General features: G+C 42.1%; 1 protein-coding gene across 1 annotated transcript in view; it reads left to right on the plus strand.

The window, feature by feature from the left end:
* Positions 1-432: 432 nt before the first annotated feature.
* LOC110531958 (solute carrier family 12 member 5) overlaps positions 433-25,741 on the plus strand; it is a 99,432-nt gene continuing 74,123 nt past the window's right edge. Inside the window, exon 1 of the mRNA XM_036987843.2 lies at positions 433-1,040. Coding sequence (XP_036843738.1) covers positions 986-1,040 — 55 coding nt within the window. The 5' untranslated portion in view covers positions 433-985. The remainder of the gene's footprint in view (positions 1,041-25,741) is intronic.

Raw genomic sequence — 25,741 nt, forward strand, 5'->3', positions numbered from 1 at the left:
CACATGGGAAATGTCACGTGTGAAGTGTTCCAAAAACCACATGTTTTCATCATGTGATTTTCCTCATGTGAAATCATGTGTTTTTTCTGTAAGGGCTAAGAGTTTCCCTCCATAGGTCATTTAGAATCTCAACTGTACAAAGTCATGACCCTTTGACTGAAGCTGCTGGTGAACCAGTGTAATCTTTCAACTTAACCTTGTCAGGCTATTAGCAGTTAGACCAGTGCATCCACAGCTTGGTGACGGTGAAAGCTTTCAGTTTCAAATGATTAGGTTCAGAGAATGCTATAACTGACAGTAACTATACAGGCATAAAATTAAAGTGCGAAGTAGAAATTTTTTATTAAAAGAGGGATAAATAATCAATAATGAAATTAAATATTGTCTTGCATTTGAAAATAACATAAAAAGAGAGGCTTAATCTCAGAAGGCAGAACTCCATTTGATGTGCTCTCTCTCTCTCTCTCGTGATGAGATGGTGGATGGTGATGAGTGTGTGTGCGAGAGAATGAGAGAGAGATAATGTGTTTTGAATGCACGAGGAATTTAGTCAACAGCTTAGGCCGACTGGGGGGCGATCGTAGTTGTGCAGTGCACGGAGCGTGCGTGCAAGTGAGAGACCGGCACTCCATCATCAGCTATACCCTACAGCCTGTCTCACTCTCCTTATCCTCCTCCTGAAAAGAGAGAGATCACGCAACACGCCAGGGAAAAGACGACAAGAAGTGTAGGAGAGAAAAAAATCTGCAGAGGCAAAGACTCTCCTCTCTACACTGCTCTTTTTCTGAGCGTGAGAGGGAAGGGAAGAGGGAGAGACAGGAAGGCAGTGAGCCGCAGAAATAAAAAAGGTGCTTCTTGTCATTCGTGCTGCTTTCCCTGCTGTGGCTCCAACCCACAGAGCTCTGGTTGTCAGCCAGCAAAGAGCAGAGCGCTAGCGCAGTAGCAGTGTCTCTCTCTCCACAGAAAGCAGCCTGAGGAAGAGAGGATGCTAAACAACTTGACAGACACCGAGGAGGGAGAGGGGGGACCCAACTGCCAGGGTGAGTGATGAAATCTATCACAGAGATGTGAGGGGGTGTGAGGGGGTGTGTGGGGTGACTGTGTTTGTGTTGGAAGGTGGGAGGGGAGGGAGGATAATAAGTGTGTTTGTGAGGGGGAGTACAAGGTGTTTATGGCAATAGTATTTTGGGGGGGTGTGCTCATGAATGTGTGCATGTGAGTACAATGCGTGTCTGCAAGTTACAGTATACTGTTTGTGGGAGTGAGTGTGTGTCTGTTTTCAGGGATATGTGGGGGTGTGCAAACACTCATGTGAATGTCACTCCACGACAGAGACAGACAGAGAGAGAGAGAGACACAGAGAGAGAGGGAGAGAGAGGGAGAGAGAGAGATAGAGACAGAGTGAGAGAGAGTGAGAGAGAGAGAGAGAGACAGAAAGAGAGAGAGAGAGAGGGAGACAGAAAGAGAGAGAGAGAAAGGGATGGACAGAGGAATGTATCTGTATCTCTGCACTCCTCTTCCTCCACTGGCATTTACAGTTTTCAGCTGTAGCTGTTACTGCAAGGCTGCAGTGACAGGAATAATAATGGTGTTTCAGTGGGAAGAAGAGGAAAGGAGAGGAGCAGCAGATTATTGTATTCCTGTAGCCAGAGGACCAGTCTGCTTCATGGCACTGTCACTTGGCTCCCAGGCAGAGTCATGTTTGGGTGAAGGGACTGCCTGGGGATGCATATGTCAACCACAGTCCGTTTGCCAAGCATTCAGAACATTTCCTTTTTTCCTTGACTATAATCCCTCAGTTTTCTTCTGAAGTTGAGTAAATACATTGGCAGGAAGGACGTTCCTCGACCCCTGCGTCTTTGCGCCAGAGCGGTGCAGTAACGTTTCTGTGTACCTGCAGAGAAACTTGTTTCCTTCAGATGTGGCTTGCAGTGCTTTCAACCTCTGCTTGTAGATTATTGTATTCTTGTCATAGCCATTTTCTCTGCTCTATGATAAGGCTTAGAGTGAGCAGAGCAGAAAGTCAGCCCCTACAGAGCGTCTGGGGAATCCTGTCTTTAGATTCAACTCCAGGGATCTACAGAACTCATTCATGCTGATGGCTCACCCCATCAAAGATATTGTCTCAAGGGGGCATGATGAGAATTACGATAGCCCCTGTTAGTGTGTGTGTGTGTGTGTGTGTGTGTGTGTGTGTGTGTGTGTGTGTGTGTACACATTGTGTGTTCACATTGAGCTCACACTTCAGTCATCTTGGATCATATTGAAAAGCCTTTTGATGGAGGTTGACAGTATGCATATGTGGGCAAAAACAGACTTTCCATGACAGGCATCTGTGTATGCATGTGCATGCGTGTGTTTTTGCATGTACACGCACACGTATTTGTGTGTGCTCTACAGCTCACCACTGCTGTAAAGGCAGGATTAATTAAGTGCTGATAAGACAAATTAATTATGAATCACAGGGATTTCCCAAAATGTATTAAGCTGATGTTATTTCTGAACACTTCAATTATGCTTTTGAACTACTTACGTTTAAAAATGTGAAGCAACACTTTCAAAGCCACTGCAGTCTTACCTCCATGGTGCAAGCATTAATCTTGGTATTCACACAGTCGCTGTCCTTGGTTCTGAATACTGTTGTTCTCTGGAACTATGCAATGCTGTTCCAGTCTACTGCATTTGTTAATACAGTGGACTGCACACATTGCTGGGATTAGACTCTGTCCATGGTGCTGAAATGAGGCTGTGCGGAAATCTCTCTCTCTACTCCTGCCCCCAGTCTGCTGCAAATGCTCAAACTCTGCGTCATGTTCAATCCCCAGCTGTATGGGATTTTAGGATCTCACGTTACCAAGGAATAGTAAAATTCCTGCTAAACTATCTTTCCTAGAGTGTGTGCATTTCTGTGCACATTCTTGCATCAATGTGTTTTTGTTTGTGTGTGTGTAGGAGTGTGTGCACATTTTAAACTCATTCTGAATTCTCCTGGGTTTCTCATTGAACTCTTGTGGCCCTGGCTGGTTTTTGGCTTGTCATTGGTCATTGTCTGAAGTTAAATTATTACCCGGTGTTGCATAGAATGGGCAGAGAGCCCGAATGTGTGCTGCACAGGGAATAAAACATTAGGCAATTAAAACTACTGCAGCAACATGCATATATCAGCATATGAGCCTTCTGCATTATAAACGTTGATGTATTTCTAAAGGATTTTTTGTTTTATAATGCATAATGCTATGTGATGCATTATGAATGCTTATAGCAAGTCTTATAATGCACCATGTGTGATAGAGGGAACAATAAATTAATTCATAATGCATTATACAGGTGGGTTATAAAAAAAAGTGTTGCCGTAATCCCTGTCCAACTCATGTCTTTTTTAATGGAGCGTTGATCTGGTCTGTAATATTTTGGATTGACTGCCTGACTTGGCATTTGTCACAAGGCCTGCAGTTTGCAAATAGTCTGGGTAGCTATTTGACTAGATGTCCAGGAGTCTTATGGCTTGGGGATAGAAGCTGTTTAGAAGCCTCTAGGACCTAGACTTGGCGCTCTGGTACCGCTTGCTGTGCGGTAGCAGAGAGAACAGTCTATGAATAGGGTGGCTGGAGTCTTTGACAATTTTTAGGGCCTTCCTCTGACACCACCTGGTTTAGAGGTGCTAGATGGCAGGAAGCTTGGCCCCGGTGATGAACTGGGACTTACGCACTACCCTTTGTAGTGCCTTGCGGTCGGAGGCCGAGCAGTTGCCATACAAGGCAGTGATGCAACCCGTCAGGATGATCTCGATGTGCCAGTAGATGAGAGGGCACATGAGACATGGCTTAAGTTCATGTCAGGAGAAAGTTGACGCTGGTAGTAGAGTCGAGTGGTCATCACCTCTTAATCAGGAACAGGAGGGGACTACAAATAGCAGAAACATTCCATTACAGTGGCATCATCATAGGTTAATAACCAGATAAAACATTGGACCCTATAGGGTATGACAGTGATTAATCAGTTGTAAAAAGGTTTTATAACGGCTATGGGACCAGTTTTTCCTAATCAGGTCACATGGTTTAAAAAAAAACTCCTGGCCCTGGGCAGGATGAAAACCCTGTCAAACTGCACCGACCTTAAGTACTTATATTTAGACTAGACTAAAAGGGTGGTTTCCTTTAAACAGACACAGAGACAACAATTGATTGACAATAGAAATTACAGGGCTGAGATTGCTTTATGCATGTTTGCATCATGTAGGCCTATGCAACTGTAGGCCTAATAAAGAATTCACTCACAGTCTATGTCATCACTATTGTGTTGATGGATTAATTCCAGTTAATCATTTTTTATTGAAAATGTCTAGGCAGCATAGCCAGCCCAATTTGGAATATAAACCAAATTTGATCACATTCGCATTTTCTCCTGATACAAACAAATGGACTACAGTATAAATAATGTTACCAATTAGTTTACCCTGACCAGGTGGACAGGGCGCATAGGCTGAACGCAGCTGCTGTTGTTAGCATCATACAGTTGATCCAAATGTTGTTTTCATCCCATACAGCATGTCAGATTGCTAATGTTTAGTTGTAGCCTAGACTGCTGCAACAGTTATATATTTCAAATTTACATTTGAACCTTTATTTAACTAGGCAAGTCAGTTAAGAACAAATTCGTATTTAAAATGACGGCCTATGGGGGAATAGTTTGTTAACTGTCTTGTTCAGGGGCAGAATGACAGATTTTTAGCTTGTCAGCTCAGGGATTCAATCAAGCAACCTTTCGGTTACCCCCCCCCCCCCGAAAATGTTTGCTTGTGTCGGTCATGTAATCGGGTTTGCTAAATAAATATCAGAGGAAAGTGCACTTGAGCACGTGCCAAAAAACATGCTGCATCAACCTGTCTTTTAATCTCACTTTTGATGGATGATGCGATGGAAGCTATGAAATCATTCAGAATTGATTTCTACATCCCAGAGAAGACAGTAGAAACGGCCACATGTAGAAACTTGCTGAGTCTCTAGACAGTAGAAACTCGGCAAGTAAAGCATTGTAACATGCAATTACCTCTGCAAGCTCTTTGTAGTTGCCCTTGTTAGCAAAACTTCCCCTCTCATCGTGCCCCTAAGTAAAAGCCACTCTTGCATGCCCAAAAATGCAGTAGTGTCGATAAGCTGCTTGAGAAAACATCCCTGTTCCTTCCTAACTTCTCCTTGTGTTGCGCAGTTTGAACACACAGACCTTTGTCCATTACATGGACTATACAGCTTTTTCCCAGAAGCTGGAATCTGAGGTCAATGAATGAAAGGGCTTCTTCAACATAAAATCCACTACATTGTTAGAGTTAGCCATTCTGGCAGAGAAAATGGCACTCTGGTAGCTATCTATCTATCTACTTGCTACTGAAGTTAGTGTAATTTATTTCAAAATGCTTTGCTAACACAACACAAAAATAAAAACAAGCAACAAATATATAATCCATCTCCTGTAGATTGAAGAAACTAATTTGAATGTAATAACATCCTAAAAATTCTCAACTGTCATTATTCACGATCTCAATTTCAATCTTAATCTATCCAACAATGTCACCAAATCACCAGGCTTCTAAATCATAAATGTGTAGTACTAGGCTCATTTGCTGATCTTTTGATTGGATGGACAACATGTTAGTTCATACTGCAACATCTTTGATTTGTAGGACTTCCTCCAGAAGTCATCATAATTACCATGTACAGTAGGTCCATGGAAAGGGGTGAGGAGCATGACCTCTTAGGTTTTGTGTTGAAATCAATGTAGCCAGAGGAGGATGGAAAATAGCTGTCCTCTGGCTACACCATGGTGCTACCCTAGAAGGTGATGCTGAGGCTACTGTGGACCTTTATTGCATAACAGTTTGTTTTAATCAGGTATTTAGTGATGTGAATGTATTTAGTATAGTTTTATCTAAAAAGGATTTAAAAAAATGTATGATTTATTATTTATGGTTCTCCGCATGGTCCTCTGCTTCCTCCTCTGAGGAGGAGTTGCCACTGGCTGTAATGCTGAACTTCCACGATATGGATGGAATAGAGCCCTAAAATTTAAATTGGATTAACAGCGAAGATGTGCTGTCTCTTTATTGACTTGAAACTCAGTGAGCATTGACCCTGCTGCGGTCTCCTGGAGTTGCTGAACACACACACACACACACACCTCTGATGAGTTAAGAGGTTATGGTCAATAGTCTGAGTTATGGGACTGACACAGCATAAGATTAATGTTCCAAGAGAAGGTGCTAATTTGCACCGCTGTGACACAAAGACAGGACGACAAATCAAACTGTTAATAGCCAGCATATATACTAAACACCCACCTCAGTAGAGCAAACATCATATTCAAACATTTAAGACTTCAAATAGATCTTCATGGCAAATTTGGCCCATTAACACCTACTGCCATAGGTGTCATGCAATATTATCACCTGTTTGCATGCAATGTTGTTGGAAAGGTTTATTCACAATTGAATGTTGGCACCTGCTATTATCAGAAAATAACAATAACAGGCATCACAATCATAAAAACTGTGAAAAGAGCAGGTGCAAACTTTGCACTGACGCAAATGTTTAATTCAATCTGCCCCATAGTATATTGCCAATAAAAGGTAGAAAATGGAGGGAATATATATAGAAAAACATCTTAATTATACAGCAGGCTCTGCCATCTACTTCATTGTAATTGCTTGGTGACTGTTTAAAAATATAACTAGTCATTACTTCGGTTCCAACCTGTACTTATTCTATTTGACGGAAACGGCTGACGCAAGTCCCTCCCTGGTAAAAGAGTGACATGTATTTGTTTTTATTTAGCAGTGATTAAACATGTTTTTGTAGCTCTGAGCTTAATACTAATGGAAGGTGAGGGACTGTGACTAGAGAGGTCCCGATCCTTGTTTCTGAGGTTTATTTCTCCCAATCAGCTCTGAAATACGTTTCAGAGCGACACAGAGAGAGAGATAGAGAGAGAGGCAAAATATGATGACACGGGTTTAATTTGACACGTTTGTTAAAATGACTAGGGAGTAAGTGGACAGCCACAGAGGAGTGTAATGGCAAGACAAATGGAAATTGATACACTTGATAAATAAGCCTTGGCCCGCTGTCAGACCAGCAGACAGATTGTTATCTCTGGGGGTAAAGGATTGTTCAGCTGCGTCTCACCAGCTTTCAGGGTCCTGTGGAGAAATACACATGAATCTCATATCAGGAGTGATTTGTGCCCCTGTAATATGGTAATGGTAATGTACTTGAGGCCATTGAAGAACATACAGACATAGCTCAGATTGTTCAGTTAGTATTTTATGCATCTTCTCATAGAGATGAAGAGAGAAACAGGTATAGAATAAGAGGGAGACAGACAGGCAGATGACATAACACAGAAACGGGAGATGGGAGGGAGGGAGGGAGAGAGAGAGTAGCCTGAGTCACTCCTTTCTTCACCTACCTTCTCCTCCTGTACTCTGATCTATGCTTTGGTTATATCACAGCCTGACTGCATGTGGCTCCATTTGTCCCCTGCGTGTGATCCCAGATAATTACTTCTCTATTATTATTATTATTATATCAGCACAAACAGTTCTGGGAAAGACACAGCTAGCTGGCTGATACACAATCTAGAAGGGCAACTGTGAAATTGAAAGTTGAAATACCCCTCAAAGGTCCTCCCCCCACTTGAGGATAGGTCTTCAAGTTTCTGTCTCAACACTTATGTCTCAACATTTAGAGCACAGAATATGCATTTGAATGTACAATGCAGAAGATATATGTGCATCACATCCTACACCCACAATATACAGTGAAACAAAGTCAGTACAGGACATAGTCATTGAATCCACGTTTCACTGCCCATCCAAACCAGAATTGTCCATTGTTTCCTGTGTAGATACGAGACTGGGAAATGCACCAACCTCTAGTTGTTTGGGTGTCAGACACGGCTCACAGGTGGAGCGTGACCTTTTGTTTTCAATCCAACATTTGAGATACATCATTATGCCAAACAGTGGGATAATGAGGCAGTTTGCAGTCTTAACACAAACACACACACACACACACACACACACAGGAGAGTGATCATTGGCCCCATAGAGGCAGACAGAACGGGAACATAATAATGAAATAGGCCTTGGAACATACTCTGATCCTTTTCAAAGACAAACTACATAAAACAAAAGTCAGAATGTGAAAAAAATGGCCCATTCCAAGGGACACTGAGGCTACAGAGTCCCCAGAGCCTCAGCTCACTGCCTGCCAAGCAGCAATACAAATTGACACGTTGGGGGCTAATCAATAGTCTATCAATGGGACTGGCGCTAAGGTGAGGAGAGGAGAGAGGACGGGAGGCTCTCTTCTGGAATGTGTTCGCACATCAGAAACACTTTAATTCACTCCATTTCTGTATCGACTGCTCTAGTACATGATCTTCCCTCTCCCATCCCACGCAACAGAGTTCTGATGTACCTAATCCCCCAAGCTAGCTGATACGTGCATAATGCAGCAACACTCGTCATTGGCTAATTAAACAGCATTGTGTTACATGTTTGCAGATTTGAATTTATGAGAGTATGCATTACTAAAGAACTCAATAGATTATTTTATACTGGCGCAGTGAACCACATAGCAAAACATCCAATCAGGTTTTTAAGGACCCTATTGCCTATCTCTACAGAATAAATTATGTAAACTCATAAATCCAAGCTAAGTGCATCCATCTGAAGGCCAAGTGTATTTTTTTGTTTATCAATCTCACTTCTTGTAAACTCAGATTTAATTCCCTTAAACATCTTTCGGTCTTGATACACATTGATTTTCACCAATTACAGTCAGATGGAAAGGTCATTATCCTCTCCTCGCTTACTCTCCCTCTTTTTCAAAAAATGTCTCCCTTTTACTCTGATTCAGGATACGGAATGTGAACTATATGTTCTTCACAGTATACATCACCTTTCTGTCTGCAGTGATCTAAATATTACTGCATATGCCCCAGAACACTGTATTCTACCTGGTTAACCTCACCCGCAAACACACACGCACACACACACACAGGATGTGACTTGGAGTCCCCAGGCAGAGCCCAGTCTGAGGCCCCCATGTCTATTGAAAGAGTGACTGCCCCTAAAAAGCAACTTTTCATTTCTAAAATGGCCCATGTGGCGTCAATATGAGTCAGAGACATTTATTAAATTGACGACAATGTGTAAAAAGATGTGTAAAAATTGCGCCATGATGTCAGTCTCGTCCAAAACTGAGATTTGCGAGATGGTAGGAAAAAAGGGTGTGGGTTGGCAGCACCCAGGCAATCATCAGTTCGGAGCTCAGCTGCATGTGACACAATCAACATGCCCATGGTGAATTTAGTTTGACATTCGATATCCCTATGGGGCTAGATGGAGACCATCAGTAAATTCTACAAAATACCTGGGGCAATATTTAAAAATATCAGTATCTCCAAATGTCACTGACTTAAAAACCCCAAACCAACTATAAATTGTAGAAATCCAGATACAATACTTAAAGCATTTAAACACCTGCTGCGCCCTGCGCTTGAAACCAGCTCTCTGTCTCCCTCGTGTTCATCACAACATGGACCACTCAAAAAGACAGCCAAAAATGTGTTGAATTTCCAATGTGCTATCACTATGATCTAAAAGAAAATGAGATGGGTGAAGAACATCCAATGTTCTTTTGACGAAGAGAAGTAATAGGAAGGATCGGAGGACCAATGCGCAGCGTGGTAAGTGTCCATTTTAATATGTAAAACTGAACACTACCAAAATACAAAATAACAACGTGCATGAACAAACGAAAATCGAAACAGTCCCGTGTGGTACAGACACGGGAAACATAATCACCCACAACTCAAAAGTGAAACCAGGCTACCTAAGTATGGTTCTCAATCAGGGACAACGAATGACAGCTGCCTCTGATTGAGAACCATACCAGGCCAAACACAGAAATCCCAAATCATAGAAAAAGGAACATAGACAACCCACCCAACTCACGCCCTGACCATACTAAAAAAAAGACATAACAAAAGAACTAAGGTCAGAACGTGACAATTCTCTAACTTAGATTTTTGGTTGAGTTGGAGACGTGAATCCAACATATTATTTACTCATTTGTAAACAAACTGGAATTAAACCCAGACTAAGTTAGTGGCACAGATGGAACTATCCAATCAGAAGATACCACTCCTTCAAATGTTGATATTTGATTGTGTTGCCACCAAACACAGTTAAATACTGTATCACAAAAGATTATTTGAAATCAACCAGACATTCAAACCCTAGGCCTGTTGTCTATTTATTTGCTGATCTCTGGGTTGAATTGAAACAATGGCAGTTTATGACTTTCCAAATGGTATATAGGCCTAAATAGCAGAATTGATTATGGATTAATTATTATTTTTCCATGTTAAAACTACCATTTGGAATGACTTTGATTGCAACAGTGAATATATTTAGTTTTTAGGTGTAGTTCTCTCAATCATTCTCATGATAGCACAGTGACAAATATCATAGCTACTGTATGCAGGGCTGGGCTTGATTAAACCCTGGATGGTAGACCAAATGGATAGCTGTAGATATATCATCTCTCCAGTAAGAGGTGCTGCCCAGCCTATAGTTTATTTTCTGATAGTGGATTTAACGTTGAAGATCTGACGTTTTAAATTCAACATAGACAAACCTTGTATAAAGTATGTTGACATTTGGTTACCATGGTGACATAATCCTGTGGTTGAAATTTCACCCTCAGAACAACAGTTGATTCTACATCACAATAGGTTAACAAATTACGTTTAACAACGTAACCAGTTTGTTCCCAGTGGGATACGTCCTCCAAAATATACAGTACTATCAATGACAATCCAATTCGCATGCTATTGCACAACCGGGTAAGATGTGTGATACTATACTCAAATTCGCATGATAAGCCATTCATAATGTAACATTTGACAGGGGCATACTAAATGGAGTGTCACACATTGACAACACTGATGCCATGGTCACACTGCCACATTGCTTACGAGGGAGACTCAACATTAGGAGGGTGAATGAATGCTAGCCCATAGCGTGTTGTTATCTACATTCCATGTGACATGGTTCCATGGTTCCAGCCCCTGTTTAATCTGTCAGTTCCAACAGACCCAACAACAGGTGTGTACCACCTGGTGATCATTCTGACCCACTCCACTTAGACAAGGACAGGCAGACAGGAGACTAGTGACACCTGCAATACAACTGTGATAGCATCTGTCTGTCACCAGCTCCCAAAATACAATTTTGAGGGCATTCCATAATTGCAAATATATGAACGTTTGGCATTTAAAATATGTATAAACATGTATACCTACAAATACATGTAAGACCATAAGTAAGGTAGCGAGGCTTGATGTCATCTATTATACATGTTGATAAACTTAGATTAACCTACAGTTGAAGTCAGAAGTTTACATACACCTCAGCCAAATACATTAACTCAGTTTTTCACCATTCCTGTCTTGGGTCAGTTAGAATGACCACTATTTTAAGAATGTGAAATGTCAGAATAATAGAAGAGAGAATGATTTATTTCAGCTTTTATTTCTTTCATCACATTCCCAGTGGGTCAGAAGTTTACATACACTAAATTAGAATTTGATAGCATTGCCATTAAATTGTTAAACTTTGGTCAAACGTTTAGAGTAGCCTTCCACAAGCTTCCCACAATAAGTTGGGTGAATTTTGACCCATTCCTCCTGACAGAGCTGGTGTAACTGAGTCAGGTTTGTAGGCCTCCTTCCTTTCACACGCTTCTTCGGTTCTACCCATACATTTACTATAGGATTGAGGTCAGGGCTTTGTGATGGCCACTCCAATACCTTGACTTTGTTGTCCTTAACCTCTCTAGGGTATGGGGCAGCATTCGGAATTTTGGATGAAAAGCATGCCCAAATTAAATGGCCTGCTACTCGGGCCCAGAAGATATGATATGCATATAACTGGTAGATTTGGATATAAAACACTAACGTTTCCAAAACTGTTAAAATAGTGTCTGTGAGTTTAACAGAACTGATTTGGCAGGCGAAAACCTGAGAAAAATCCATTCAGGAAGTATTTTTGTTTTTGTAATTTTCTATTCAATGCAATTACAGTATCCATTGACTTAGGACTCGATTTGCAGTTCCTATGCCTTCCACTAGACGTCAACAGTCTTTAGAAATTGTTTCAGGCTTGTATTCTTATAAATGAGGGAGTAAGAGCAGTCTGAATGAGTGGACCCTGACGTGTCACAGAGCTTTTTGCAATCCCGAGAGAGTGCATTTCTTGTTTACTTTTTATTTTGACGACGTTATTGTCAGGTTGAAATATTATAGATCATATAGGCTAAAAACAACCTGAGGATTGAATATAAACATTGTTTGACATGTTTCTATGAACTTTACGGATAGAATTAGGATTGGTTTTGTCTGCCTGTTTTGACTGCATTTGAGCCTGTGGATTATTGAAGAAAACACTCGAACAAAACTGAGTTTTTTTGGATATAAAGAGACTTTATTGAACAAAAGGAACATTTGAGTAAATGAAGGTCTTCTGAGTGCCACCATATGAAGATCATCAACGGTAAGGGATTAATTTTCTCTATTTCTGAGTTTTGTAACGCTTCTGCTTGGCTGGTTACTGTTTGTAATAATTTTTCAACTGGGCTATGTTCTCAAATAATCGTAAGGTATGCTTTCGCCATAAAGCATTTTAGAAATCTGACACTGTGGTTGGATTCAGAAGAAGTTCATCTTAAACCTATGTAAAATATGTTTTGTTTTCTTAATTTTTATAAATGAGTATTTCTGTATTTGAATTTGGCACTCTGCAATCTCACTGGATGTTGGCCAGCTAGCGTCTCACATACCCTAGAGGTTAACCTTTCTGATCTCCCCATCCCGGATCCGGGATCGTGAATACAGACTCAAGCTCATTACCATAACGCAACGTTAACTATTCATGAAAATGGCTAATGAAATGAAATTAATCTATTTGCTCTCGAGCTTAGCCTTTTGTTAACAACACTGTCATCTCAGATTTTCAAAATATGCTTTTGAACCATAGCTAAACAAGCATTTGTGTAAGAGTATTGATAGCCTAGCATTGCATTAAGCCTAGCATTTAGCATGCAACATTTTCCACAAAAACCATAAAAGCATTCAAATAAAATAATTTACCTTTGAAGAACTTCAGATGTTTTCAATGAGGAGACTCTGTTAGATAGCAAATGTTCCGTTTTTACAAAAAATATTATTTGTGTCGACTAATCACTCCGTTTTGTTCATCACGTTTGGGTAAGAAAAAAAAAAGTAATTAAAACAAACTTTTTTCCAAATTAACTCCATAATATCGACAGAAACATGGCAAACGATGTTTAGAATCAATCCTCAAGGTGTTTTTCACATATCTATCGACGATAAAATCCATCGTGGCAGTTTACTTTCAATTCTGAAGAAATGGAACGCGCATGGACTTACTGATTACGCACACAGGACACCGGGCGGGACACCAGGTAAATGTAGTCTCTTATGGTCAATCTTCCAATGATATGCCTACAAACACATCACAATGCTGCAGACACCTCGGGGAATATACAGAAAGCGCAGGCTCATTCCTGGCGCATTCACAGCCATATAAGGAGACATTGGAACACAGCGCCTTCAGAATCCGGGGCATTTCCTGTATGAAACATCATCTTGGTTTCGCCTGTTGCATTAGTTCTGGGGCACGCACAGATAATATCTTTGCAGTTTTGGGGACGTCAGAGTTGTGTCTTTCCAAGGCTGTCAATTCCATGCATAGTCAAGCATCTTTTCGTGACAAAATATTGCGCTTAAAACGGGCACGTCTTTTTATCCAATAATGACACAGCGCCCCTATAGGTTCAAGAGGTTAAGCCATTTTGACACAACTTTGGAAGTGTGCTTGGGGTCATTGTCCATTTGGAAGACACATTTGCGACCAAGCTTTAACTTCCTGACTGATGTCTTGAGATGTTGCTTCAATATATCCACATAATTGTCCTACCTCATGATGCCATCTTTTTTTTGTGAAGTGCACCAGTCCCTCCTGCAGCAAAGCACCCCCACAACATGATGCTGCCACCCCCGTGCTTCACGGTTGGGATGGTGTCCTTTGGCTTGCAAGCCTCCCCCTTTTAACCTCCAAACAAAACGACGGTCATTATGGCCAAACAATTCTATTTCTGTTTCATCAGACCAGAAAGGACATTTCTCCAAAAAGTACAATCTTTGTCCCCATGTGCAGTTGCAAACCGTAGTCTGGATTTTTATGGCAGTTTTGGAGCAGTGGCTTCTTCCTTGATGAGTTGCCTTTCAGGTTATGTCGATATAGGTCTTATTTTACTGTGGATATATTTACTTTTGTACCTGTTTCCTCCAGCATCTTCACAAGGTCCTTTGCTGTTGTTCTGGGATTGATTTGCATGTTTCACACCAAAGTACGTTCATCTCTAGGAGACAGAACGCGTCTCCTTGATGAGTGGTATGACGGCTGCGTGGTCCCATGGTGTTTATACTTGCATACTATTGTTTGTACAATGAACGTGGCACCTTCAGGCGTTTGGACGATGCTCCCAAGTATGAACCAGACTTGTGGAGGTCTCCACATTTTTTTCTGAGGTCTTGGCTGATTTCTTTTGATTTTCCCATGATGTCAAGCAGAGGCACTGAGTTTGAAGGTAGGCCTTGAAATACATCCACAGGTACACCTCCAATTGACTCAAATTATGTCAATTAGCCTATCAGAAGCTTCTAAAGCCGTGACATAATTTTCTGGAATTTTCCAAGCTGTTTAAAGGCACAGTCAACTTAGTGTATGTAAACTTCTGACCCACTGGAATTGTGATACAGTGAAATAATCTGTCTGTAAACAATTGTTAGAAAAATGACTGTGGCATGCCGACTTGCCAAAACTATAGTTTGTCAACAAAAAAATTAGTGGAGTGGTTGAAAAGGGAGTTTTGATGACTCCAACCTAAGTTTATGTAATCATCCGGCTTCAACTGTATGTTCTGTAACTACTTACTGTTTCTGCAGAGAAGAATGATGCAGCCTTGAACTCAGAACTTGAAAATCACATCTACATTTTCAAGACAACTGGTCTTTCCTGTGTAATCTTCTTTGGATAATAATATTCCGTCTTTATCAACAACAAAAATGCATTGCACAGCGTTTGAAGTAATGTGGTATTCTGCATGCTTAATGTAAAGTACCACAGGAGGAGGCAGGTAGCTGGTTCCAGGGGCAGGCAGGTTATACACAGGGGGTCCAAAAGGCAACAGTACTGGTAGGGAAAAGGCTAGTAACGTTGTCCGGGAGATCAGGCAATAGGTGAGTAACAAGATATCTGACAGGCTAAGGTACAGGCAGGGAATAGGCAAAAGGTGTCAATAGTGAGGAAGGCAAAAACTATCATGCACGGGAGGCATAAATCACAGGGAAAACAAAGCTCAGAAGAGAAGTGTGTCAAAAACAAACAATACCTCACAAAGATGGGGTGCCAAGAACGGAACTAAATAGTGTGATAATGACATACAGGTGTGTGAACAGGTGATCAGAATTTGGGTGATTGGGATCTGGAGAGTGCGCTGCGTTCAGGGGATCTATGTGTTTATTTATTTATTTCACCTTTATTTAACCAGGTACGCCAGTTCTCATTTACAACTGCGACCTGGCCAAGATAAAGCAAAGCAGTGCAACAAAAACAACACAGAGTTACACATGAAAAAACATACAGTCAATAACACAAAAGAAAAGAAAAATAGAAAAATATATGCACAGTGTGTGCAAATGTAGAAAAGTAGGGAGGTGAGGCAATAAATAGGCCCTAGAGGTGAAAATAATTACAATTTAGCATTAACACTGAAGTGATAGATGTGCATATGATGAATGTGCAAGCAGAGATACTGGGGTGCAAAAGAGCAAGAGGGTAAGTAAATAATATGGGGATGAGGTAGTTGGGTGTGCTGTTTACAGATTGGCTGTACAGGTACCACGATCGGTAGGCTGCTCAGACAGCTGATGCTTAAAGTTAGGGAGGGAGATATAAGACTCCAGCTTCAGAGATTTTTGCAATTCGTTCCAGTCATTGGCAGCAGAAAACTGGAAGGAAAGGCGGCCAAAGGAAGTGTAAGCTTTGGGGATGACCAGTGCAATATACCTGTTGGAGCGCGTGCTACGGGTGGGTGTTGCTATGGTGACCAGTGAGCTAAGGCGGGGCTTTACCTAGCAACACTTATAGATGACATGGAGCCAGTGGGTTTGGCAACGGATATGTAGTGAGGGCCAGCAAAAAAGAGCATACAGGTCGCATTGGTGGGTAGTATATGGGGCTTTGGTGATAAAACAGATGGCACTGTGATAGACTGCATCCAATTTGCTGAGTAGAGTGTTGGGGGCTATTTTATAAATGACATCGTCGAAGTCAAGGATCGGTAGGATAGTCAGTTTTACGAGGGTATGTTTGGCAGCATGAGTGACGGAGGCTTTGTTGCGAAATAGGAAGCTAATTCTAGATTTAATTTTGGATTGGAGATGCTTAATGTGAGCCTGGAAGGAGAGTTTACAGTCTAACCAGACACCTAGCTATTTGTAATAGTCCACATATTCTAGGTCAGAATCGTCCAGCGTAGTGATGCTAGTCGGATGGGAGGGTGCGGGCAGCAATCGGTTGAAGAGCATGAACTTAGCTTTACTAGCATTAAGAGCAGTTCCAGGCCACGGAAGGAGTGTTGTATGGCGTTGAAGCTCGATTTGGAGGTTTGTTAGCACAGTGTCCAAAGATGGGCCAGATTTATACAGAATGGTATCGTCTGCGTAGAGGTGGATCAGAGAATTACCCGCAGCAAGAGCGACATCATTGATATATACACAGAAAAGAGTTGACCTGAGAATTGAACCCTGTGACACCCCCATAGAGACTGCCAGAGGTCCGGACAACAGGCCATCCGATTTGACACACTGAACTCTAGCTGAGAGGTAGTTCGTGAACCAGGTGAGGCAGTCAATTGAGAAACCAAGGCTATTGAGTCTACTGATAAGAGTGAGGTGATTCACAGAGTTGATAGTCTTGGCCAGGTTGATGAAGACGGCTGCACAGTACTGTCTTTTATCGATGGTGGTTATGATATCGTTTACGACCTTGAGCGTGGCTGAGGTGCACCCATGATCAGCTCGGAAACCAGATTGCATAGCGGATTCAAAATGGTTGGTGATGTGTTTATTAACTTGGCTTTCTGAGATTTTAGAAAGGCAGGAGAGGATGATATGGGTCTATAACAGTTTGGGTCTAGAGTGTCTCCACTTTGAAGAGGGGGATGACCGCGGCAGCTTTCCAATCTTTGGGGACCTCAGACGATACGAAAGAGAGTTTGAACAGGCTAGTAATAGTGGTTGCCACAATTTTGGCTGACAATTTTAGAAAGAGAGGGTCCAGATGTGTGTGAGAGTGTGAGCTGGAAAGTTAGCTGGAAAGTGAACTGCGTTCAGGGGATCTACATGCATGAAAGTATGAGTTGGAAGCAGACGTTACACATATAAATTGTAATCTCAATGATCAACATCTCAACCAAATATTACCCAATTATCCACATTGAAATTATGGGTTGTGACCAGTGGGATAGTATTGTGCTTCATTATCTGAGACCAAGTTTCTTGTTTTGCCGTAACAACAAAGATAATTTATGTTAATGGTTAATGGTTAGGAGAATTAACCACAAAAGGTTAAGAGAACTAAAACAACAAATGTTGAATTTAGGTAGCAGGTTAGTTGAATTGGGTTAGGTTTAGAATAAGGGTTAGCTAAATGCTACAGTTGACCCCGATGCTACTTGCACGTGCAACCTTTGGATTGCTAGACTGTCATGAATTACACCCACCCATCCTCCCCGAACAACCTAACTACCTTCACTTCTGTCTCAAGTAAGTAGACCATTAGTAGGTATCATTCATCTTAGAGGTGCTCAGAAACACGTAAATTATGTTTTGTATGGCTCTAGGATGTTCAAGCGGATTGCTTTAATGAAATTGCTGAAAAGAGGGTAGCTGCATCACAATATGGCGACCAGCGTATGGGTGAGTGGGTGTGCCAAAAGGAAAGTAGTGGGTGTGTGGAAAGGAGTGGGTGTGACAAAAGGAAAGTAGTGGGTGTGTTGAAAGGAGTGGGTGTGTCAAGTGCTCTGCTATAGGTTCTTCTGTTTCTTACCAGGAAACTACTGCACATTGAGATACCGTAACACGAGAGTTTGGACTTCTGTTTTTAAGCCAGATAATGAGTCTGAGTTGTTTTTCAAAGTTAGTTTTACAAATAATTTTCAATTATTAAACTGATTATTGTTTGTGTACTGTTGGCTACGAAGGTAGCTACTTCCCATGGCGTTGCCAGATCGTAGTACTTGTCAAGCTGGAGCGAAGGGTACTGTGTCCCTGTGTTCTTGCCTTTCCTGTCCTCCCCATTGGGTAGTAGACTGTATGTACACTACATATACAGAAGTATGTGGACACACCTTCAAATTAGTGGATTCGGCTATTTCAGCCACACCTGTTGCTGACAGGTGCATAAACTTGAGCATACAGCAATGCAATCACCACAGACAAACATTGGCAGCAGAATGGCCTTACTGAAGAGCTCAGTGACTTTCAACGTGGCGCCGTCATGAGATGCCACCTTTCCAACAATCAGTTCGTCAAGTTTCTGCACTGCTAGAACGGTCAACTGTAAATGCTGTTAAGTGGAAACATCTAGGAGCAACAACTGCTCAGCCACTAAGTGGTAGTTCACACAAGCTCACAGAATGGGACCGCTGAGTGCTGAAGTGCGTAGAGTGTTAAAATCGCCTGTCCTCGGTTGGAATACTCACTACCGAGTTCCAAACTGCTTCTGGAAGCAACATCAGCACAAGAACTGTTCGTCGGGAGCTTCATGAAATGGGTTTCCGTGGCCGAGCAGCCGCACACAAGTCTGAGATCACCATGTGCAATGCCAAGCATTGGCTGGAGGGGTGTAAAGCTTGCTGCCATTAGACTCTGGAGCAGTGGAAACGCGTTCTTTGGGGTGATGAATCATGCTTCACCATCTGGCAGTCTGACGGACGAATCTGGGTTTAGCGGATACCAGGAAAATGCTACCTGCTGCATTACATAGTGCCAACTGTTAAGTTTGGTGGAGGAGGAATAATAGTCTGTGGCTGTTTTTTATGTTTCATGCTAGGCACCTTAGTTCCAGTGAAGATAAATATTAATTCTACAGCATACAATTACATTCTAGATGATTCTGTGCTTCCAACTTTGTGGCAACAGTTTGGGGAAGGCCCTTTCCTGTTTCAGCAAAGCGAGGTTCATAAAGAAATGGTTTGTTGAGATCGGTGTGGAAGAACTTGACTGACCTGCACAGAGACCTGACCTCAACTCCATCGAACACCTTTGGGATGAATTGGACTGGGAGCCATGCTTAATCGCCTAACATCAGTGCCCGAACTCATTAATGCTCTTGTGACTGAGTGGAAGAAAGCCTCTGCAGCAATGTTCCAACATCTAGTGGAAAGCCTTCCCAGAAGAATGGAGGGTGTTATAGCAGCAAAGGGGGGACCACCACCATATTTAACCTCCATATTAATGCCCATGATTTTGGAATGAGATGTTCGACGAGCAGGTGTCCACATACTTTTAGTTGACATCCAGTGGACAAATTAGGAACATCTATTGACAGACAATGGGTGACTGGAAAGGTAGATGGAAATGGCAAGCAATTTCTGTCCATACCCATCTAGGTTTTTAATGTACGCTATGTAGTGTATATAGAGGTGACATCTAGATGGTTATCAATGTTAGTATTTTCTTGTGTAGGCTGCTATCCTACATGAATAAAAAGTCTGTGAGATAAAAAAAAAAAATCCACATCCGCGCTACCGCTGGTGACACGACTGTGACACCCAGTAAGAAGCAAGTCGGCAGATAGGTCGATACACCAGTGCACTTATCATCTCGTCGTGCAGACCACTTAGCCATGCAAAGTCCAGTCCCCTTATTGGGCTGCAGCAACCCATACCTGAAGTTGCTCCCCAACACGTCATCTCTGCACACTCCAAGGTAAATGATGAACGGTGGCATCATTAGGTATTAGAGTATTAGGTTGAATAATGAAAATAATTGAAACATTTCCATCCCAAGGTTTGTGGGCCTGACCAGAGGCATCATCTGCCTGTCCTTCTCTGTCTCTCAGACTCTCTCCCTGACTCTTTACCTTTGTCCCTGTCTGTCTATCTGTGTCTCTGTCTTTGTTTGTGTCTTTGTCTTTGCCTCTCTCTCTCTCGCTCTCTCTCTCTCTCCCTCTTTCCCCCATCGCTCTCTCTCTGAATTGGCGTAATCTGCTTGCCAGATGTCACCAGCCCATCACAGTGTTTTGGATCTGAATCAATGTGCGTGATTGCCCATACACTAATGCAGAATGACCCCACTGCAATTATAGTAATAGAGAGAGAGAGAGAGAGAGAGATAGAGAGAGAGAGAGAGAGAGATGGCCGGGTGTCTTCAGACTCATCTGGTCCTGATGTCTTTTACTCTGTCATTCCACTGCAATGCAGGCAGAATTTCATTGTCTATGGCAGCATCTCATTGGCCAACCTGGCAGAGGTCAACTCTGGTCAGGTGCTCTCCCACAGTCACCAGTCAGTTTACCCCATCCCAATCCTCACCTCAACCAGCAGGGAGGCAGAAATTAAACAGATTTCAGGTCTGTGCTTCATGGTGCTGCTTCAACCAATATCATAATGTACAGTGGGTTCCATTACCCACCAGATTCTTCAGGTTCTCACAGTCTGTTCCTTGCCTATTGTTTCCAAGGTGAATATTGTATGGAAATATTGTGTTGGAAAACAAGACATGAAGAGTGGTGATGTGGTTTGCTTGAATAAACAGGTTCACAGTAGATGTGGGAGAACATTATATTTATTCGGTGGAGGGAAGGAACACAGTGCATGCAGTGCAGTAATGTTTGTGAATGTCCTGTCTTCCTTCTTTACAATGTCTACTCATTTAACTATCTATTCAGTAGTGTGTTCATTCATTCACTAATTTGCGTATTTTTCGGCAGGTTTTAGTGAGAGAGCGGAGCAGTCATTATATAATTGTGGAGTGTGTTGGGTATTATGTCATTGCAGTAGAGTGATGCATTATGTAAGGTATTTCTCCTCGTATTACCATATACAGGGTTTTAATATCGCTGCTGCTTCCTGGTAATTCCACTGGTGTCTCAGTTGATTTATGGCTTTTGGAAATTGCCAGCTGTTTCTGGCTGGTTTGGATGATAGGATACTAGACAACTATCTGTATCATAACGATGGTGGTGGTAGTTAAATATCTCAGACCTGCTCCTACATCCCAGCAGGTGAAGGACGGCCAACTGATCTGATCTTGGAAGAACTGGAATATCAATAGGGAGGTTGAGGGTTGCTTAGTTTAGCAGTGCTTGTGCCCAGTCTCATACTTGGGTGTCAGAAGCTGTCATTAATCGATAGCGAGTGAAAAGGTCATATTATCTTGTTCAGATATAAAAAAATGCTTGAACATCTTGTACTCAATAATGTAGATGCAGTGATCAGATTTAAAAAAATGTGATTGATGTAGATCCACTCCAAAACAAACATTGCCTTGCCATCTCCTCTAGTTCTAGTGTTATACTGCATTTAGTATTATTCATTAGTATATTGCAGCATTGTATTACACATAAGTGTCATCAAATAGCACCAGCACTTCAAACGATCACACAATATTGATAGAAAAATCCAGGGAGATCGTTCAAGATTGACTTTGAAATTGGACATCTCCCAATGTCCTGAGTATATTGGGAAATGCCTTCAAAACCGACCCCTAGGGGCAACAGTAAGCACTGTTACCATCAAGTAGGCTTTAGTTTTGCAAGGGCATTGTGGATGGGTCTGGCGGATCTGCATAATCCCATGACCCTAGATTGGAATGTCACACAGTCCCAGTGGTAGACACTTGTTTGACATTTTTGGGGTTTTGACCCTTAACTTAAAAACATTTAGAAATTGGATATTTGGAGAAACGTGGAGAAATGTCAGAATCTATAGTTAAATTGGTAAACCGGGAGATCTTGTTGGAAAGTCACACTTATCTATTGATGCAATCAAGAGGCTTGTTGCCTCTCCTGCTGCTGATTGGAGCTGTATTAAATCCCTGTTCTTTAACTTTGATCGCAGGGATCATCAGAATGCCAGAAGTGCAGTGCTGGAGCTTTAAATGGGCTTCTGTTTTCATCGGTAAGAGAAACCTCTAACAGATATTGCACAACTAGGGCCTGCCTGCCTAAATAATGGGTAGTAGTGCTCTGCCACTTGTCTCGGGTAGAAAGGCCTATGGGTGCCATACTCGCAAACTTTTGCTTAGAACCAAGGTTTATACCTGTGTCTAAAATGGCTAGCTGCTAGCTTTTCTCATAGGCCAACCTGGCACAATTAGCCATGATGCTGAGGACGACCAAAGGGTTGCGAGTGAGGCCCCTTAGTCTTTAGTGTTTACTCCTCTGTTTCATTTTGTTTTGACAGCACTTTGCACAGCGCAGAAAAATCGAGGAAGGAGGGAGAGAACGAAAGCGGGGAGGGGGAGAGAAAGGGAGAGAGACACAACACTAATCCTCGAGCTAAAATAATACATCTGAAACTTTATCTCCACCCTGTCTTTTTAGATTGGAGATTATCAAATATCGTTCTCATCTAATCCCCTTCTCCTCCTGTTTGTCTTCCTCGTCATTTCTTCTCTCGCAACCAGCTCACACTGTTCCACATTAGCTGCTTACCAACTCCATCATATACATTTTAATCTGCTTATTGACAATGCTCTCTCTCCACAGGAAATAGCTGCACAATGTATCTAGTTGTAGTTATTCAGCATATTCTGTATATTTTAGCATTTCTAGATCCTTGCGATGGGAAAGAGGATACTGAGATGAAGTTCTTTAGGCATGCACAGTAAGTAGGGAGAAGAAGAGAGAGAGGAATAAACAGGCTCCATAGAATACAGAAGAAATATCTGATCATTATTCACTATTTCATGTTCATTGGCAGGCAGCCCTCCCCATAGCCGACCATAATGTTGTATACAATTGGAATAACTTTGACTATTGTTGCCATGCCATTGATTGAGTAGTTGGCTAAAGTACATAGAGATCTGGTACCAGGCTAAACACTCTGAATTTCCATACTTAAGGTAGCTGGCTAAATATTTACCTGATAGCTGTTACTATTGGCATGTGTCTATCTGTGAGTGAACATGTCAGTCTCACAGCTAGCCCTTAAAGGGGTCCCGGTGAGAAGTGGAACATTAAATAAGTGGAACAATGCTTCAGTCCTGCTGCAGCGTACCGTGGAATTGCCTTACTGTGGCGTTCCGTACCGTATCGGAGCCTTCTTTGCTGATTAGCTGTGCCTGTCAGCAGCGCAGGTTGATGATACGCAGGCAAGGTGTGATCACAGCGGCTGGTTAAATGTTTCCAGTGGGTAATGAAGTTCGGGAGCTGGCTTAGGTTTGATCATAAACATGGAGGGAAGGGAGGGTGACACCAGGCAGCTGTGTCCAGGGGAGACAGTGGGCCCATGTGTAGCGGCCCATGTGAAGTCCCATTACTGGGAGCATACACAGCAGGGTATCTGTCTCCTCCATACATACAATAACATTATGATTTCTAGTAGGATAAACCCTCTACTCAAGCAACACAAATGTGCGAAGGAGTCGTGCTTCGAAATCGGATCCATTTCAAAACAGCTAATAGAAGATTAGATGACAACAGTCTTTTTGAGTAATGAAAATAGTAGTGGATGTTGTCCTTACTTGGATGGATGTGAGTGTACTTCCCTGGGTGATCGGTCAGGGCCAACCCTGGTTGAGTTATTACGTGACTGCACTGAGGCTGGTGTTCTGATTGAGACTAGAGGCCTACTCATTCTCATCTCACTTGTTGTATCTCTCCCTGTTGTTTTTTTTCTTTTGCTCTCATTCTCCTTCTCTCTCTGCATCTATCTCACTCTCACTATTCTCCACCACAGCATTGAAGCAAACACCAGAGGTAATTAGCTCAGAAGTGTTCGGAAGAAGCCAACGTTCCCTTAAGGGAAGTTGCACAACAGAATGCATTCAACAAAACCACTCTGAATCACAGAGGTGTGGGGGGACTTCCATAATCAACATAATCTGCACCCAGGGAGCAGTTGGTTTGAGTTGACTGCCTTGCTCAAGGGCAGTACAATAGATTTTTCCACCTTGCCAGCTCAGGGATTCAAACCAACGACCTTTCAGTTACTGGCCCAACGCTAGGCCGCCTGCATCCTAATACCCACCTTAGAGGCTATGTCACACAACTTTGAAGATATCAAGCAATGGGTGCACCTGAGAAAAGGTTGATGGGCTTTGGAGGGCTGTTTGCATGATAGCGAGTCTGGCCTTGGGGTGCAACTTGTTTTCTTCAAAAAGCCTATCTGATTCATCATCACACAGCCTCGGCTGGTGCTGGGTAGAGGTAGCTTTTTTCAACATTTGTGCAAAACAAATGAAGGCACAGTTATTGTCAGCAGGTTGAATTAAGCACATCTGAGGTCTGCTTGCTATTGTAGACACGTTTCCTCTACAGTGTCTCACTAGCTAGCTCAGCTCCCCCTACTCTCTGATACTTTACACTCTTAGAAAAAGGGTTCCCAAAAGGGTTCTTCGGCTGTCCCCATAGAACCCTCTGTGGAAAGGGTTCTACATGGAACGCAAAAAGGTTTTACCTTGAACCAAAAGGGTGCTTCTCCTATGGGGCCCGCTGAAGAACAATTTTATGTTCTATATGGCATCTTTTCTAAGAGTGTACTGCTCTGGAACACTCTGGAACAGTCAATAAATGGTTTAAGGTTCGGTGTTGAGATTCAATTTTGAAGGCGTATAGTGGCATCCAAATTTGAAAGCAGGCCTCGGGCCTGTAAACAAATACTGAATAACCACTTTCATCTTGAGCTCCAGCCAAAAAATTATAATTAAATATACTATTGTCCTCAATTAGGGGTAAACCATATAGTCAATTTGGTTTGTGCTGAATGCTGCCTCTGCTTGCAAACAGTAAAGATACTCTAAGTCTCTAGCACTAGGCTAGGCTTCCAGTTATTTGATTTTGGAAAAAGCATTTGAAACTGTCTTTATTGTTAACTGGAAGCAAGAACCGGCAAATTTTGAATCCATTATTAGAGTAAACTGGGATTTTTAAGAGGTGTGGTTTGGCCAAGGATTGCATGGATGAAAATCACTCTCAGTTTAACTTTACCTTTACCTTGTACAGAAGCCAAAGCATTGTCTCCCCCCCTCCCCTACTTTTCCCCTGCTAACGATCATCTCTCTTATGCAGGCAGGAACTAGCCTTAGACCCTCATGGGATCCAATCAGTCATTTAAGTCCTGTTGGTGGTTGGTGGCCAATTCCCCCTAGTGGTTCTGTCTCATTCCTCCCTAGTGGAAAATGAAAACTGCCTCTCTCTGCAGAACAGTCTTGTTTTACAGAATTAACAGGCTGCCTCCAAAGTGTTTTTGTTCATTCACAGACAGTGAAAAGTCTCATCCCTGCTTCATGGCGTAGAGTTGAGGTTATATTTCTGTTCAATTTCAGTTGAATTCCATTTCCAGGAAAGCAGGTGGACATTAAT

Source organism: Oncorhynchus mykiss, chromosome 9 (assembly GCF_057628025.1).
Source record: "Oncorhynchus mykiss isolate SJ-2025 chromosome 9, ASM5762802v1, whole genome shotgun sequence".
Classification (NCBI taxonomy): Eukaryota; Metazoa; Chordata; class Actinopteri; order Salmoniformes; family Salmonidae; genus Oncorhynchus; species Oncorhynchus mykiss.